The sequence below is a fragment of the Eumetopias jubatus genome, unplaced genomic scaffold (genome assembly GCF_037043125.1).
Source record: "Eumetopias jubatus isolate StellerSeaLion01/CBP00866 unplaced genomic scaffold, mEumJub1_p1.0 scaffold_2, whole genome shotgun sequence".
NCBI lineage: Eukaryota > Metazoa > Chordata > Mammalia > Carnivora > Otariidae > Eumetopias > Eumetopias jubatus.
The window spans coordinates 181,372,206-181,390,054 of NW_028274808.1; the positions used below are offsets into that span (position 1 = coordinate 181,372,206).

Sequence of the window (17,849 nt, forward strand, 5' to 3'; positions counted from 1 at the left end):
CAATTAACTACCCATCAGAAAAACAATAACCTTACCTTTTTTCATTTCCATATGACTTCTGTGCAACTTTTGCATGAAGAATAAGTACTGTTTGATCCCCTCGCTCTTTTAAGTAATTTCGCATAGCTTCCCTAAAATAAAATATAAGTATTACTATTACAGGGGTGAGATTTAGAATATTACTATGCTCTGTGATGAAAAGAATGATTAAATATATTTTTAAATAAGCAAATATAAAAATGAAAACAAAAAAGCAAAACAAATCCAATAACTAAATTTAAAGAATATTATACAATGGGGAAATAAATATTGTTCATCTTCAACTCTGTATTTTATTCTTTAAAAGAAGAAACTGCCAAAAAAAAAAAAGGAAGAAACTGTCCCTCATTCTTGGAATTTATGATGTAACTGAATTAAATCACAATTACAACTTCTATAGAATAACTAGAATCATTATATACATTGTTTACTTTGCTTTCAACTGTCTGTAAAATTAATGACGTGCAACACTTTTATATTTAATAATCTAATTCTCCACCACCACCAATGCCATTCATTCCCCCAGCTACTATAATCAGCATTTTCCAATGAATACAAAGCTGTAACAAATCATTAGGTTACCCAAACTTATTACACTATTATTATTACATGTTCTTAAAAATAACAGCCTTACATAAAGACTATGAAAAGGCTACAATTTATACACAAACACACAATTACCCTGAAGGATGTTACCGAAGACATAATAAAATTTAATAAAGGTTAATTCAAGTTAGTGTAAAACTAAATTAAATTTTGGAAAAAAATAGTGTTAATTCAAGTACAAACTACTTCAACTGCCTATTATGCATAAACTGCATAAAAAGTCCACTGTCTGAAATATTTATTCTCTTGATTATTTTGCTAAGCAATACGAGAGTATACAAAGTCTCCACAGATCAAACAATTCTGAATCTGCAGTCGCAATTCTTGAGATGTTTTATGCACTATGAAATTAAAGCAAAAACAATCAAAAAGCACTTTTAATGCATTAAATGCTATTTTATTTAATTGTAAATAAAAGACAAATGTATAAGAGGACAGCTATGCAGCAACGGTACATTATTAAATGTGGGGAGTTCTAGACTTGTAGCACTTAGAAAGTGGCTTGAGGCAAATCATTTCACCTCACCCAGTCATTTAATAATGCAGCCCTAACACAGAGTGGTTGTGGGGATTAATGAGATAATCTAGATGGCAGCCTGTGTGGCTACTGACTGAAAACCTGTTAGCTGCGAGGCAGGGCAGGTAACACTGAGATCCAATAGCTTGAGAATGATTCCCTACTGCTGACAAGGAGCTTAAAAGTCCAGCCAAGACAAGAGTTTGGAAAACAAATTGTAATAAAATACACGACTCAGAGGTATGAACAAAAAGCACCACCAAGGGAATATTTGTGTCAAGGAGGGGAAGGGTGATAAAGAACTACAGTTAACTCTTGAACGACGTGGAGGTTGGGGGAGCCAGCACCCTGCACAGTCAGAAATCTGCCTCCAATTTTCGACTCCTCCCAAACTTAACTACTAATAGCCTACTGTGGACTAGAAGCCTTATCGATAACAGTAGATTAACACATACTTTGTATATGTATTATACATAGGATTCTTATAATACAGTAAGCTAGAGAAAAGAAAATGTTATTAAAATCATAAGGAAAATCCACTTACAGTACTGTACTGCATTTATGGGAAAAAATCCACATATAAGTGGACCCATGCAGTTCAAACCCATGTTGTTGTTCAAGGGTTAACTGTACACGCTAGGAAAAATTTCTGAGAAGAGTTAAATTCAAAAAGGAAGAGGAGTAGGCATAGGAAGTGGGACGAGGAAAGATGAAGGCATTCCAGCATCTGGGAGTAGTACATATAAAGACACCAGAGACCTTGCACATTCAGGTATACGGAGATTCAGGCTGAGGAATAAGATCAACACAACAACAAAGCAGCAGCCGATATTTCTTGAGTATTTACTATTTGCCAGGCCCTGAACTAAGCATTTGATGTGTACTGCTTCATTTAATCCTCATAAACCAGAAAGGTAAGAAGATTCTTAAAACCACTTTGAATGTCTTGCCCAGTGTGTTGCAGTTCATGTCAGGAGTGGAAAGTGAGCCGTGGCAGTGAGGAAAGGGGACACACTGGGTTGAGTCCAGGTGTGAAAGGCTTGTCAAACCCCTTGAAAATGTTGACATTTTGGGGCGCCTGGGTGGCTCAGTCGTTAAGCGTCTGCCTTCGGCTCAGGTCATGATCCCGGGGTCCTGGGATCGAGCCCTGCATCGGGCTCCCTGCTCGGCAAGAAGACTGCTTCTCCCTCTCCCACTCCCCCTGCTTGTGTTCCCTCTCTTGCTGTGTCTCTCTCTGCCAAATAAATAAATAAAATCTTAAAAAAAAAAAAAAAAAAGAAAATGTTGACATTTGTAAACTTACAAGATACTAATTCTGAAAGTTTAAGTTAATTCAAATATCACTCTATGATAGATGATAAAAGTGGTAGCAAGTAACACAATTTTTAAGGGACCTGGGAAAAAAATTTAAATGTAAATAAATAAGTAAATAACATAAAATCCTTCTCTTTGAGAATGGGGAAAAGATCATTTAATTTTACCCAAACCCCATTAAAGAAAAACACTGGATTTTCAATCTAGACAAAAAGGCAATGAGAGATCTTAAGGTTTTTTAAACATTCAATTAATTTCCCTTTTAGTGGTGGAACAGAGAAAGGATTAGAAAGCACTGAGACAAAACAAACTTGAAAAAAAGGCTGTCACACTGAAAAAGAGGTAACAGGAGACAGTAGGAGGGAAGATGGAAAGACTTGCTAACTGTATCTTTTGGTCTGGGAAAAGTGGGTGTAGCTTAATAGATTCTGTTTGACAAATGTGAATTCTGAAGTGTCCCTGACCTCCAGGCTCTAAGTATTCAATAGGTGTTGGAAATTCCCATCTGCAGTTCCAGAGATAGGTCTGGGGAACAAAAGTGGGGTCTGCTGGTATATAGTTCACACATGAAGCCACCACACTGAATGAAATCTCCCAGAAAGAAAGCACAGTGACAGGAGAGTCAAGAAGAAAATGTATAAAATGGTGAAGAACCAGAAAGGGGTAGAATTGGACTGTTTATTAGATGCTATGGAAGGAGACAACCTTGAAAGGGGGTAAGAATCAAAAGGTGAGATGCTGCAGAGGTCAAGGTCACTTTATTTTTAGCAAGAAGTCTAACAGATGCCAGCTAACAGAACACCTTTTACAAATTATTTGTAGAATGAGAAGCCACTGTAACATCTAATGGTAAGAAAAGAGCCATAAATATCTGGCAACACCCTCAAAGGAATGGCAAAAAGCAGCCGACAATGGACAAGTAAAATGACTGAAGATCACCATCAAAGGACAACCTAATGGTAGAATCCATAAATGATGGTGCCAATTCCCTCTAGCACTCCAAAGCTGGGAATACAGAGAGCATATTCTCAAAACTGCTGGGTACTGGGTAAGAGGTACAGCCTGGAAAGGGTAATGATGATAAGGTATTTGACGCCTTACTCAGGTGATTAATCATAGAGTTCAGGGTGGACAAGAAACTAAGAGCAAAGTCAGAAGGTCAGTATCTTCACAAAACTGGTGAAGTCTAGTTCTTGGCATAGAAACTTGAAAAGTTGCTGTATACTTGGAAAGAAAAATTTTATTTTTTAAAGAAAAATTTTAAGTAGCAATTTTAAGTATACTTCACCCCCTATAATCTGTTTACATCTATAATCCCTATTATATCATTTAGCAATTACTTGGTATGTCTGTCAGATTTCAAGTCTTTCTTGTCTTTCCGAACAGACCACAAACTCTTTAAGACACACAATTAGGCGTATTTTAGACCCGGGGGAGAGGTTAAGTAACTTTCTCAAGAGGATAATTAACACCCAGAATTCAAACTTAGGTAGTCCAACTCTCAAGGACAAAATTATACTATCAGATACTTTGCAACAGTTAAATGCACAGCTTTGCTGTGCAACACACACGCAGTTTTCTTACCTGTAAAACAGAAGTGTACCTATATATTTTAAGTAAGTTAGCCCGACTAACTTACACCAAGTGTCAGTAAATTTTCCTACTATTACTATTATACTCTTAGAAGAGGGGGCAAGGGGTGGCAATATTTCCACTGAAGTTTGAGAGCAAACTTGAAAAGGGCCTGTAGGTAAATGATCAGGCATGTCACCTGACTTGCAAGGCACACTATCTGTGGCCATGACAGGTAAATCTTACATTTATCCATCTTCCCATTAAAGATTTATTGAGAGCCTGTTCTACCCTGGCACTGGCCATGATGCTAGTTGCTTGTATTGAAAGCAGCTGTGTACAATTATGATTGTGACCGAAGATTTCAGATCTCAAGTTGTTTATGGTGAGTGCAAGATGACAGCTCCAGTTTTCATCCTCTCCCTTCATATTTATAATATAGATTCTTGAAAAAGCAACAAGAACCTTCAGATAACCAATAGTTGTCTTGTAACTAATTTGCCAAATAGCTTCTTTCAACAAGGAAAAAAAAAAACCTTTGCTTCCTTAATAGAACATCAAACCCATTAAAATTATATTCTCTGGTAATTAAAGCTTGATCATTTCTTCCAGCTTTCTTAAGGAGCCATAACAAAGACGATATACTGTAAAGAAAAACAAATAATAGGGCCCACAGAATGAGAGCCCATGTGCCTTTCATCCAAGTACAGTAGGGTTTCACCAACAGAATGGGGTTTCAGTTTCAGCACTGTTGACAGCCTGGGCAAAATAATCCTTTGCTATGAGGAGACTGTTCTGTGCACCGGAGGGTGTTCAGCAACATTTCTAGCTTCTACCCATCTGAAGCCAGCAGCACCCTTCCTCAAACTGTGACAACCAAAACTGTCTTCAGATACTGGCAAATGTGAGCGGAGTATAAGGGAGAGGTCACCTGGTTGAAAACCACTGGTTTAGAGAAAGTCAAAAGTATTTCAATAAAATGGCAAAATCATCCATTGTCTTTTTAAAAAAGAATAAGGGAAATTTTATCATTGGAAAACATAATGTAGGTATTGTAAGACTCTTACTAGTAAAATTACTACTCTGTATTATTGAACTGTTAAAAAGAATGACAAAGTTAAAACTCATAATTTCTTGGAAGAGTTACTATTCTAACAAGTTTGAAGTATATTCTTTGTTAATTTCATTTAATGATTCCTTAGAACATAAAATATTCATTCTGAATAAAAACCAATTAAAAATTATTTGAAGAACACTGTGTAGCAACTACTTTTGAAAGAATCTGCTTACACAAAACACGGAAGCTTAATGTTTAGAAAAGTGGAAAGTTTTATTTTTAATCAATATTTTTATTAACATGAAATAATGGCAAGTGCCATGCCAGGTTAGTATGTTCAAACTGCCTGTCATCATATTTGTCCCTTTTTTGGCTGTGTTTTCCTTTAAAATTTGAAACTTCTTATACTGCAAACAAAATTCATTAAAAAAAAAATATTCTTATGGTGCTAATTCCCATTCTTCTGTAAAAGAGCCCCTTACTCCACACTCATTTACCTCCATGCTTGGACTAATATGTGATTTACACTGTGTGTGTGTGTGTGTGTGTGTGTGTGCGCGCGCGCGCGCGCGCTGGTGGGGTGGACATATGAGCTGGGAGCAATCACAGCCACAGCCCCAACTGCTCTAGGAGAGAAGTGACCCACAAAGTGGGGAGGTCTAGTCATCCCACCAACAGGCTCAGTCCCTTTATTTCTCAAATTAGATTTCTGTCACTTCTAAAATCCAAATAATAGAAGTTCCCACATGAACTGTCTTATAGAAAAGAAACCCATTTACACCACGGCCACAAACATTGGAGAGAGCTGCGAGTACACTTTGGGAAACAGTACTAGAGGCCAGGTTTTAGAAAACCATGTCAGCAGCCTGTTTTCATACTTCCTAGGAACTAAAAATGTCTTTTACATTTTTTAAGAATTGTGAAAAAGAAAAGTAGACTGTATAACATCATGTGGACCTCAAATCCTAAAATATGTACTACTTGGCTCTTTACAAAACGAAAGCATTTGCTGATCCCTGCATAGGCAATAAAAAACAGAAAGATAATTTTAAAAGAAAAGTTGCAAAACAGAATGAATAATGACATTCTCATTTGTTTAATCAATTAAGTATACATGGCTGACATTTAATACAATTATTAAAAAAAAACTCTTCCTTGAAATTGGACTTGGGGACACTTGGATAGCTCAGAAGCTTCAGCTGGACTCTTCTCACTGCTCCGCTGGAATGTTGCCAAAAGGTGTCCAGATTCATGCCCCCCCCCAAACCCCAAAAAAACTCATGGAGCTGCCCTATTTCTGTCAGATTCCCCAGGTAAGTTCTTTACATCATCACAGACAATACTTCTCAAAGCGAGCTCCACAACAGTTACAATTTGCATTTGAGAGTGCTCTACTCAAAGAAGTTTTAGAGCAATTGGTTCACATAAAGTAAAATCAATTCTTTCACTGCAGGACTACTAAATCTTAAACAAATCTTCAACAGAGGTTATCTGTAATACAGTATTGGCCCAACTATCAGACCAGACCAGGATCTCTTGTTTTCCCCTCAACTGCCAGTTTTGAAAATGATAATCCAGGGATAGGGCTAACAATGTCTATTCTCATAATACTAAGGAAACATTAAGGATGCTACACTAGGTTTCTGTATCTATTGGTGACCAAGGCCAAACAACAGTACAGGTCGTGTTCCTAGGAGAATGCTGCAAATTTCATTCCATTCCCTCTTGTAATAAAAATAAAATTAATGATTCATACATAATCCTATGAAATTCTATGGAAGTTGATATAGAGGTAAACTGCTTTAAATGCTGTCTCACAGCAAAATCCTTTCATAAACTCTTGGTGGTTTTTATTCTCCCTCCCAAATAGACAAAGCCATTACACTGTAGGGACTGGGTCATCATCACTAATAGAACATTACTTCTGTTTTCTATTATTTTAAGTTTCTATTTATTTAAGTTATTTTGGAAACGCTACTTCTTTAAGGCTTTTCCCGTGTAGAGAAAAATCAGACTTGAGGATTTTGATAACATGTAGCAGGAGGGAGTACTGACATTGAAAGGTAGGTCATCACCTTGGTTCTTAGGCATCTAGGCCTGGTTGATCCAAACTTGGCTCCTCGAATCCCAGGGACCACATGGACCCTTCCTATTCCAGCTCATTTTCTTCTTCCCCCAAGATGCCCTACAAACATACGACTGGCCCAAGTGAAGTTGGGTTTTAGTTGCAACCACTTTTACATGAATTATTTACCACTTATAAACTAATTACCTGACTAAAAACTATATAGAGCAAAGGTCACACATTACTATCAATGTATATTTAACTTTATGGTTTTATTTTACTATAAATCTAAATTTGTTTCATTTTAACTTAGTTTATATGGTGTTTGCTACTCATGGTTGTTGTCTTATGATGAAGCAAAAGGAAAACCCATAATTAGGTTAAAACATGAATATTGTAATCTGTAATGTAAAATGTAAAGTAACCTCTGATTTCTAGAAAAGAACCAAAGCAGACATTAATCTGACCTAAGTCAATAAAAAAGAATGGATGATTCTCATGTCACAAATTGAAGGGGACGGATCATAAATAGGCATAGCAAATAGCGACTTTAACTATAATCCAGGGCAGACAAGAAGAATACATTGCTTTAAGAGTTTCTCATTAGGCACTGGTAAAATGCTTCTCAAAACTGCATGCTATGGACAAGAAAGAAAAGAGATTCAAAAAGAAAAAAATACAGGCTCACTCAAAGACAACAGAATCCCAAAATTAATACACAAATATTTACAAAATGTATATAACCTGTGTTGAAGTAAACAACAGATACGGAGGTTAAATTTTAACTATTCTCTTAGGATGTTATTCCTTTTTCTGGGGCAACCTGAAAATAAACCAAACGGCAACTGAGTTTTCCAAAAGTTTGACCAGGACAGTAATGGAGGTATGTACCAGTACAGTGAGAACAGAGGTATGGTGGTGAGACCAAAGGGGATAGGGCTTCAAAAAAAAAGAACCTAATGAAAGAAATCCCAATAGTAAATGAATTCAAGCAAACGCATGAGTTAGTGGATACTAGTCTGCAGTATCACAGGGGGAAGAAAGTTAAGAATACATGCCTTTGAAGGTTGCGTATAACTCAAGCATATTCAAAATTTCAGTTCTAACCTTCTGAGTATTGACAACAAAGTCTCTTAGCACAATGGTGTTTTAAGCTGAATAACATCTGTGTTTTCTAAAAGCACGTGTTACAGTGCTGCTGCAAGTCGTAACTGCAGAGCTCAGACACACTCTCTCACATAAGGAATAAGCACACTCGCTGTGATCTATTCAGCATACCTGGAGACTGACACCTAGTTGCATTGCAACTAATATTTTCATTGATGACCCCAGGCTCTAAATGACAAAATGAGAAGCCTCCACAATAAAAGAACTGTTTCTCTATGTCAATACAAGGTCTGGTTATTCTGTTTTGTGTTTGAATCCACAGCCAATTATACCTGTGAGTCTCATGAAGGGGACTATTTCGAGAGAGAAGGATGCCCTTGTATGTTAGCACTCAATTGCTTCTATGTATGTGTTTCTGAAAGAATGTAATATTTAAAAGAAAAGTGAATCCACAGTAATGCTGAGTAGTACATGGTGTTAATTATCCTTAATCAAAAATTTACATTTTGTGTAGACAGAACTGTGTTCTAAGCACTTTCCAAAACACTGTCCTCTAATAAAAAGACAATTTTTCAATATTGCTTAATTTGGAAGATGAGGGTAAGGACAGAATAGGGTCGTTTTAAAAGATTTATTTTTTAAGGGACCCTCTCTGAATTAATTCCCTACCTCCCCCCAATTAAAAGAGATATAAAATTCCTTTAAAAACATTTTTAAAAATGTATTTATTTGAGAAAGGGCAGGAGAGAGAAAGCACGAGGTGGGGGAGGGGTAGAGGGAGAGGGAGAAGCACCCTCCCCACTGAGCAGGGAGCCCAACTCGGGTTCATGGGATCATGACCTGAGCAGAAGACAGACACACTTAACCAAATGAGCCACCCAGATGCCCCTAAAAACATTCTTAATAGAATAAAAGACACTAAAGTTTTCCAACAGAGAAAACTCTTTAAAGGAAAAACGGGAAAATATGATTAAAAGGAACCAGAGAAAATCTATATTTGCTATACTATCAAAAGGGGAACTTCTTAATTTTTACTTTGGGCTTAAAATTAAATTCTTATCAGAATTGGTCACTGGTTTTACAATCCAATTTTCTGTTTTATACAAACTGTTTTTACTAAATTTTCTTTATATTAGCTTTGATAATAAAGAATAAGGGGCGCCTGGGTGGCTCAGTCAGTTAAGCGTCTGATTCTTGATTTCAGCTCAGGTCATGATCTCAGGGTTGTCAGACTGAGCCCTGTGTTGGGCTCCGTGCTGGGCATTCAGCCTGCTTAAGATTCTCCTCTCCCTGTGCCCTCCACCTCCCTCTCTCTCTCTCCCTTTCTAAAAAATAAAAATAAAATAAATAATTTTTTAAAAAGGTAATAAAGAATAAAAACCTGTAAATTCATTCTCTTCAAAAAAGATTTAAAAAGAAATAAAAGCTTAACTGAATTCTCCCCCTAGAAGATACACTAATTCCTTTTAAGGTATTTTTGAAGGACAAAAGCTAATCAAATCTTTTACAACTTTATTGAGATTTAATTGAAACACAATAAAATGTATTCATTTTCAAGTGTACGGCTGGGTAAGTTTTGGCATACTGGATACACCATCACCACAGTCCAGATGAAGATAGTCATCACTCCCAGGTTTCTCTTCTGCCTCTTTGTAATCCCTCCTCCTACCTCTCCCTGTTCCCAGGAAACCACTGGTCTGCTTTGCCATTATAGATTAGTTTCCATTTCCCAGAATTTTATACAAATGGAATCATATAATAAATATCCGTATTTTTACTTCTTTTGAAACCTGACAGTAATTATCGTAAGATTTATCTATATTGTTGCATATATAACCAGTTCATTCCTTTTATTGCTGAACAGAAATCCATTGCAGAATATTCCACAATTTGTTGATCCATTCACCTGCTGGTGGATGTTTTGAGTTATGCCTGTTTGGCTATTATAACTAACACTACCACAAACATCTGTGTTTAAGTCTTCGTATTCACATGTTTTAATTTTTCTTGACTAAATATGTAAAAATAGAATGGCTGGGCCATATGGTAGGAGTATACTTAACTTTTTAAGAAAGTGCCAGATTATTTTCCAAAGTTGTTAATACTACTTTACATACCCACCACCAGGGTATAAGAGTGTTGTCTGTTCTAACATGTATCTCATTGTGGTCTTTTAAGGTTTTTTGTTTTTTGTTTTTTTTTTAAAGATTTTATTTATTTATTTGACAGACAGAGAGTACAAGTAGGTGGAGCAACAGAGAGAGGGAGAAGCAGGATCCCGCTGAGCAGAAAGCCCAAGACCCTCGGATCACAACCTGAGCCGAAGGTAAACGCTTACCCGACTGAGCCACCCAGGCGCCCTCTCACTGTGGTCTTACTTTGCATTTCTTTAATGGTTATTTGCCATATATAAACATTGTCTGGAGTATCTGTTTAAATCATTTTCCCACTGAAAAAAACAGGTTATTTCTTATTATTTTTTGGAGTTCTTTTCATAGTCTGGATACAAATGCTTTATTCTTAATTTGGATGAAGTAAAATTTATCCATTTCTTTCTTTCAGAGATAGTGCTTTTGGTGTTATATCTAAGAAATCTTTGCCTAACCCAAGGTCACAAAGATATTCTCCAATATTTTCTTCTAAAAGCTGTATGATTTTAAGTTCTACATTTAGGTATATTTTTAGCTAATTTTTATATATGGTTCTAGACATGGATCATAGTTATTTTGTGTTTATGTGTATGTAAATGGTAGGGACATACGGATATCCAATTGTTCCAGAATCCTTTGTTAAAAACTCCTTAACTAAACTGCCTTTGCACCTTTGACTGAAGAACACAGATCACAAGAACTGTTTCTGGCTACTATTCTGTTACAGTGATCTACCCTGGCTATTTTTATGCCAATACCATCCTTGATTACTGTATGTAGCTTTCTATAAAGTTTTGAAAACAAGAAGTCTACATTCTTACTGCTCTTTTTCAAGGTTGTTTTGGCTAATCTAGGTTGTCTGCATTTCCATATAAATTTTAGAAACAGCTTGTCAACTGCTACAATAAGTCCACTGGGATTTGGCTGGTAGTTATGTTGAATCCATAGATGAATTTGGGAAGAAGTGACATCTTAAATTGATTCTTCTTTCTCAAGAACATTTATTTTGGACTTCAAGTTCTCTCAACAACATTTTAAGGTTTTCAAGTGTATAGTTTTTGTACATCCTGTGTCAGATTTTCCCCTAAAAATTACATATTTTTGATGCTATTAAATATAGCATTTTTTATTAAATTTCAATTTCCCATTGTTCATATAACAAATACAATTCATGTTTATATGTTGGTCATGTTTCCTACAGCCTTGATAAAACTCACCTATTAGTTTTAGCAGCTTTTTTTTTATAGATTCCATAGGATTTTCCATATAGATGATCATGATGTCTGCAAATAAAGACAGTTTTACTTCTTTCTTGCCAATGTGGATACCTTTCTTTTCTTTCCTAGACTTACTGTACTAACTAGAACCTCAAGTACGTTACATGGAAGTAGTAAAAACAGACAACCCTGCATTGTTCCTGATCTTGAGGGAAAACAGTCTTTCACAATTAAGTATCGTGTTAAATATAGTTTTTTCATAGGTATACCTTTTCAGAATAAGGAAATACTTCTATTCCTAGTTTGATGAGAATTTTGATCAAGAATGAATGTCAAAAGCTTTTCCAAACCTCTTGAGATGACCATATGATTTTCCTTTTTGTTCTGTTAATATACTAAATTACACTGATTTCCATTTGTAAGATAAAGCCATATTGTTGTTTTCATTGTGAAAATTTAAGACTTTTGCATCTGTGTTCGTAAGGGATATTGGTTTATAGTTTTATTTTCTTAAAATGTCTCTACCCTGCTTTTAACAAGGCAATGCTGTCCTCACAAAATGAATTGGAAAGAATATCCTGCTCTCCAACTTTCTGGAACAGTATATAAAGAACTGGCTTGATTTATTTCTCAAATGTCTGGCAGAATTCAAAAGTGAAATCATCTGAGCCTGTAGGTTTCTTTGCGGGAAGGTTTATAATTACAAATTTGATTTCTTCAGATAATAGGACTATTTAGGTTATCTGTTTCTTTTTTTTTAAAGATTTTATTTATTTATTTGAGAGAGCGAGAATGAGAGAGAGAGAGAGAGCACATGAGAGGGGGGAGGGTCAGAGGGAGAAGCAGTCTCCCTGCTGAGCAGGGAGCCCGATGCAGGACTCAATCCCGGGACTCCAGGATCATGACCCGAGCCAAAGGCAGTCGCTTAACCAACTGAGCCACCCAGGCGCCCCATGTTATCTGTTTCTTCTTGAGTAAGCTTCAGTAGTTTGCTAGTTTCAAGGAATTTGTGCATTTCTTCAAAAGTTGTTGAATTTATTGGCAGAAACTTACTTGTAATATTTGTTATCTCCTTTCCAGTTTTTTATGTCTAAAAAGGTCTTTATTTTGTCTTGCCTGGGGATAAAATTCTAGGTTGCTGGTTGCTGCATTTTTCCCCTCTTTGAGTACTTTAAAGCTCTTGCTTCATTGTCTTCTCCCTAGCAAAGGAGGCATTCCTTTATGTATTTTTTTTCCTCTGTTGCTTTTAACATTTTCTTTATCACTAACTTTAAGCAATTTGATTACTACATGCTCCAGTGCAGTTTTTGCACTTGGGTTTACTGAATTCTCAGAACTATGGTTTTAACAGTTTTCACCAAATTAAGGAAAGCTTCAGCTGTTATTTCTTCATCTCTTCTTTTAGTCAAACCTCCCCTCTCGAAGACTCCAATTACTTGGATGTTAACCACCTGAACATAAACCACGGCTCACTTATGATCATGTTTTTTTACCCCCAGACCTTTCCTCTATGTTCATTTTGGCTAGTTTCTACTGCTATGTCTTCAAGTTCATTAGTCTTTCTTTCAGCAACATGTAACTGTAATTAATTCCATCAAGAGTATTTCATCTTAAATATTGTAATTTTCATCTCTAGAAATTTGATTTAGATACCTTTTTAATCTTCCATGTCCTCTATTTAACTTGTTCAATCTTTCCTCTAGCTCAGGGATCACAATACAGTTTATAAACCAAATCTGATGCAACCCTCTTTGTGACAAAAATTGTACTCCAGTGTACAGACATGTCCATTGGGTTACACGTGATCTATGGCTGCTTTTTTACAAGAGTTGAGTAACTACAGCAGAGGCTACATGGACCACAAAACTAAAATATTTAGCATCTGACCCTTTAACAAAAAAATAGGTGAACTCCTGATGTTAGCATATCGAACATACAGAAGACAAATATAATAACTGCTTTAATGTCTTTGATTCTATCATGTATGTCATTTCTGGGTTGGTTTTGAGTTTTCTCCTCATATGGATATTTTCCTGCTTCTTTGTATGACTGGTGTATTTTGATTAGATGTTAAGACTCAGTAAATCTTACTTTTGAGTATTTGATATTTTTCTATTCCTGCAAATATTCTTGAGCTTTGTTCTGGTATACATTTAAGTTACTTGGAAAGAATCTGATCCTTTCAATCTCGTTTTTAAGTTTTGTTAGGTAAACCCAGAGCAGCATTAGTGGCCAAATTTTGCACCACTACTAACGGAAAACCCTTCTGTGTAGTAGTACTCTAGTAGATGCGTCGTGAAGTATAATATTTTTCCACTTTAGCCACTGGGAACAGGCAGTTTGTAGTATGAGCTTCGGGAAATTTTTTCTCTAATTCTTCACCTTGGTTTTTAATCCCCAGCCTTGGGTAGCTTCCCAACACATGTGTGCTGATCAATACTCAGCTGAAGACGAGAGAGGACCTTCTGCAGATCTCTGGATCTCTTTCCTCTCCAGCTCTCTGACCTGGGAACTCTAGCCACCTTGAACCCCTAGATACCTAGCTCCATCTCTTCAGCTCAAGGTGCTTACCAGGCTCCACCTGGATTCCTCCTCTCTATGTCATGTCCTAGAAACTCTCTAGGTACTAAGCTAGGGTAATTGTGGAGCTCACCTCATTTGTTTCCTGTCTCTCAAGGATCACTGTCCTTTCTTACCTGCCATCCATTATCTTGAAAATCGTTATTTTATATATTTTGTCCAAGTTTATAGCAGTTTCAGTTTGGAGAGTAATTACAGTTCCTCTTACTCCATCTTGGCCAAAAGCAGGAGACTTAAAACCTCCTAAAATTTTCCAAGCAGGGAAAATTGCTTAAAGCATAAATGGAAAATCATGATAAAGTAAACAGGACCTAATTATATTACTGTATATATTTAAGGAAAGGACAATTTCCTTATGATATTTATTACCACCACATTGATTGCTATTTTTACAGAGGTATCCATTAAAAGCAAGTAATTTATTCATCAAAATATATTTTATGGTTAGGAGTCATTCCATAACCAATATATTACTACTGGTAATAAAATAAAAATATCTATTAAATTGTAACTTTCAAAATGTCTACACATGTGCTTAGAATTTCTTCAAGATATTTACAAACATGTAATTGTATTTAATGTCTTTAGAAATCTTTTTAAATTTAAGTAATTTCAGACTTACAGGAAAGTGGCAAAAGTAGTACAAAGAATTCCTAGTCCCTTTCCTCGACTCCCTAAATATCAGTATTTTACCGTATTTTTGTTTTTAAACTAATGCATTAAGAGCTCATTGTAGACATAAAGCCCTTATAACCCAAAATACTTCAGTGTTAATTTCCTAAAAACAAAGACATGCTCTTAAACGAGCATAATGCAATTATCACTGATACAAACACTTGTATATACAGATTTTATTCAAATGTGCCAACAGTCCCACAAACGTCCTTTATGTCCTTTATTTGGGGGGTGGAAGGCAGTGTTGAGAAACTAATGCTCCTGGACCGAATCAGGATAGCCACCAGTTTTTGTAAATTAAGTTGAGCTGGAATACAGATATACCATTCACTTATGTATTGATATCTATGGCTGATTTGGGGATATAAAAACTGAGAGGAGAAGTCACAATAGCCTCAGTATGGACCAGAAAGTGTAACATGTTTATTATCTGGCCAATTATAGAAAACATTTGCTAACTCCAGCTTTAAAACAAAAGAAAAATTCTTCTTGACCCAGGATTTAGTTGAATTTAGGTGTCATGTCTTTTTGGTCTTCATTAATCTGCTATTTCTCAGTCTGTTTTTCATGATCCTGGTAAGTTTGAAGATCAAATGCTGTTTATTTTATAGAATGTCTCTCATTTGTATCTGTTTGGTGTTTTCTTATGCTTAGATTTAGCTTATGCATTTTTGGCTAGAACATCACAAAAATGACATTGTGTCATCCTCCTCAGGATGCACATGATGTTTATTTGTCCGTTACTAGTGATGTTAATTTAGATCACTTCATTAAGGTAGTGTCTGCCAAGTTTCTTCACTGTCATGTTACTATTGTTCACTTTATAATTAACACATACTTTCTGAGGATATGCTTAGAGACAAAGTAACTATTTGTTTCTCATCAGACTTTAAACCAATAGTTTAAGCATTCACTGATGATTTTTACCTGAAACAATTATCACTGTAGCAGTTGCCGAAGTGTAATTTCCTAGTTCCATTATTCCTTCTAGGTTTATTAGGTGGAATTCTGCTATAAGAAAAAGAATTCCTCTCCCTCTACTACAGGATCATTTCTTTAACTCAGTGTAGACTTTTAAACTCTATTTTATTCTACTGGTTCTTATCTATTACTATCATTATTTATTTTGAGGATTAAAGTGTCCATGATTTGGCTAAAGGGAACCTCTTCAAACTGGTTCCCTTTCTGTGTCCTTCTGGCATGTCCCCATCATTCTTTGTGTGCAACAGCTTTTTAATAATAAACAATAATGTGGAAATAACCCCAGTGGTCATCAGTGTGAAATATTAAAGTAGTGTGAAGGCAATGAAAAACTATGGAGACATGAAAGAGAACAAAGTAGAAGATGTACAGTAAGTGGAGTTCAAGGTCCAGAACAATGATAGAGTATGATGCCAGACAAGAAAGATAAAAAAAAAAAAAAAAAAAAAGACAAGCATATGCTTATATACGCACGTACTTCTCTTGAAAGATACTAAGAATACAGGATTAACATTAACTCTAGGATGTAACTGTGCAACTAGGTGTCCTACCTTTTATTTTACAACTGCTGATTGCTGAAAAATTTAAAAATAATTTTCAAGACTAATACTTTCAGTTAACATTTGTAATTAAAATGTATATTGTAAATTAGAACACAATGTAACATTTCCTTAAAAGTGAGTAAAATTTTATATTTTCTTTAAAATTCTTTTCTAAAGCATTTATTAAATATCCTCAGGTGCTACCTATAATCAATAAATTCTGACTAGCTAAATGCAGCTAGATTGGCTAGATGTAGGAAGCTATCTTTACATTGTCACCCTTGTTATATTAACTATATAATACTCAAGATTCTTAAAAGTTTTTACCTTCCCTTTTGAACTATATCCTATTATCCTTTTTTTGGTGAGGTGGGGGAGGGAGGATGTGGGGAAGGATGGGAATAAGCTTATGATCTAGATACCAGTATTTGAATAACTTCTTTTCAAGAGCACCTAATACAGTTTTTAAGATGACAGGATCTGATATTTCCATGAAAGGTTTGTGTGAAAGACTAATACAATGCTTACCTAGTGAGTCGTTTAGGTGGAGGCCGCTCACCAAATTTTCTGGAAAAAATAAGAAAAAAAATAAATATATAGGCTGTACGACACATTCTGTAGTAAGCTTTTTAGGCACCATGAAATTTCCTTTATGACTTATATTTCAACTCTACTAAAGAACAGCATAAAGGAAAATCCTCTAATAACCATCCATGCCCAGAAATAACAAAATACGTTATAAATAAATAAAATCTTTAAAAAAAATTAAAAACAGAAATTCCTCATGACCCAATAATTCCACTACTGGATACCTACCCGAAGAAAATGAAAACACTAATTCAAAATGATATAAGCACCCTTATGTCTATTGCGGCAATACTTGCAATAGCCAAGGCATCAAGCAACCTAACTGCTGACAGACAAATAGGTAAAGAAAATATGGTGTGTGTGTACACACACACACACACACACACACACGCACGCACACATACACACAGGAATATTACACAGACATAAAAAAGAGAGATTTTGCCATTTGAGAAAACATAGATGAACCTAGAGGGTATTATGCTAACTGAAATAAATCAGACTGAGAAGACACCCCTATGATGTCACTCGGATGTGAAACCTAAAAACAAAATAAACAGAATCAGACCTATAAATATAGAGAATAAACTGATGCTTGACAGAGGGAAGGGGTATGGACGGGGGGAACAGGCAAAATGGGTAAAGGGGAGAGGGAGATACAGGCTTCCAGTTACGGAATGAGTAAGTCATGGGAATAAAAGGCACAGCATAGGGAATATAGTCAATGATACTCTAATAGTGTCATATGCTATCAGAGTGTAGCTACACTTGTGAGTTCAGCGTAACACAGAGAAGTTGAATCACTATACTGTACACCTGAAACTAGTGTAACCTTGTGT

At 35.7% G+C, this 17,849-nt stretch overlaps 1 protein-coding gene across 8 annotated transcripts in view; it reads right to left on the bottom strand.

The window, feature by feature from the left end:
* RBPJ (recombination signal binding protein for immunoglobulin kappa J region) overlaps positions 1 to 17,849 on the bottom strand; it is a 113,694-nt gene that overhangs the window by 34,305 nt on the left and 61,540 nt on the right. For 4 of the 8 annotated variants that reach the window (XM_088021231.1, XM_028088567.2, XM_088021227.1 and 1 more), the window contains 3 exons: positions 16,951 to 16,989; positions 11,645 to 11,710; positions 36 to 131 (listed from right to left, as the gene is read on the bottom strand). In XM_088021231.1, the coding sequence (XP_087877357.1) occupies positions 36 to 131; positions 11,645 to 11,710; positions 16,951 to 16,989 (201 nt within the window). The remainder of the gene's footprint in view (positions 1 to 35; positions 132 to 11,644; positions 11,711 to 16,950; positions 16,990 to 17,849) is intronic. The other 4 variants (XM_028088598.2, XM_028088581.2, XM_028088590.2 and 1 more) reach the window with 1 other exon arrangement.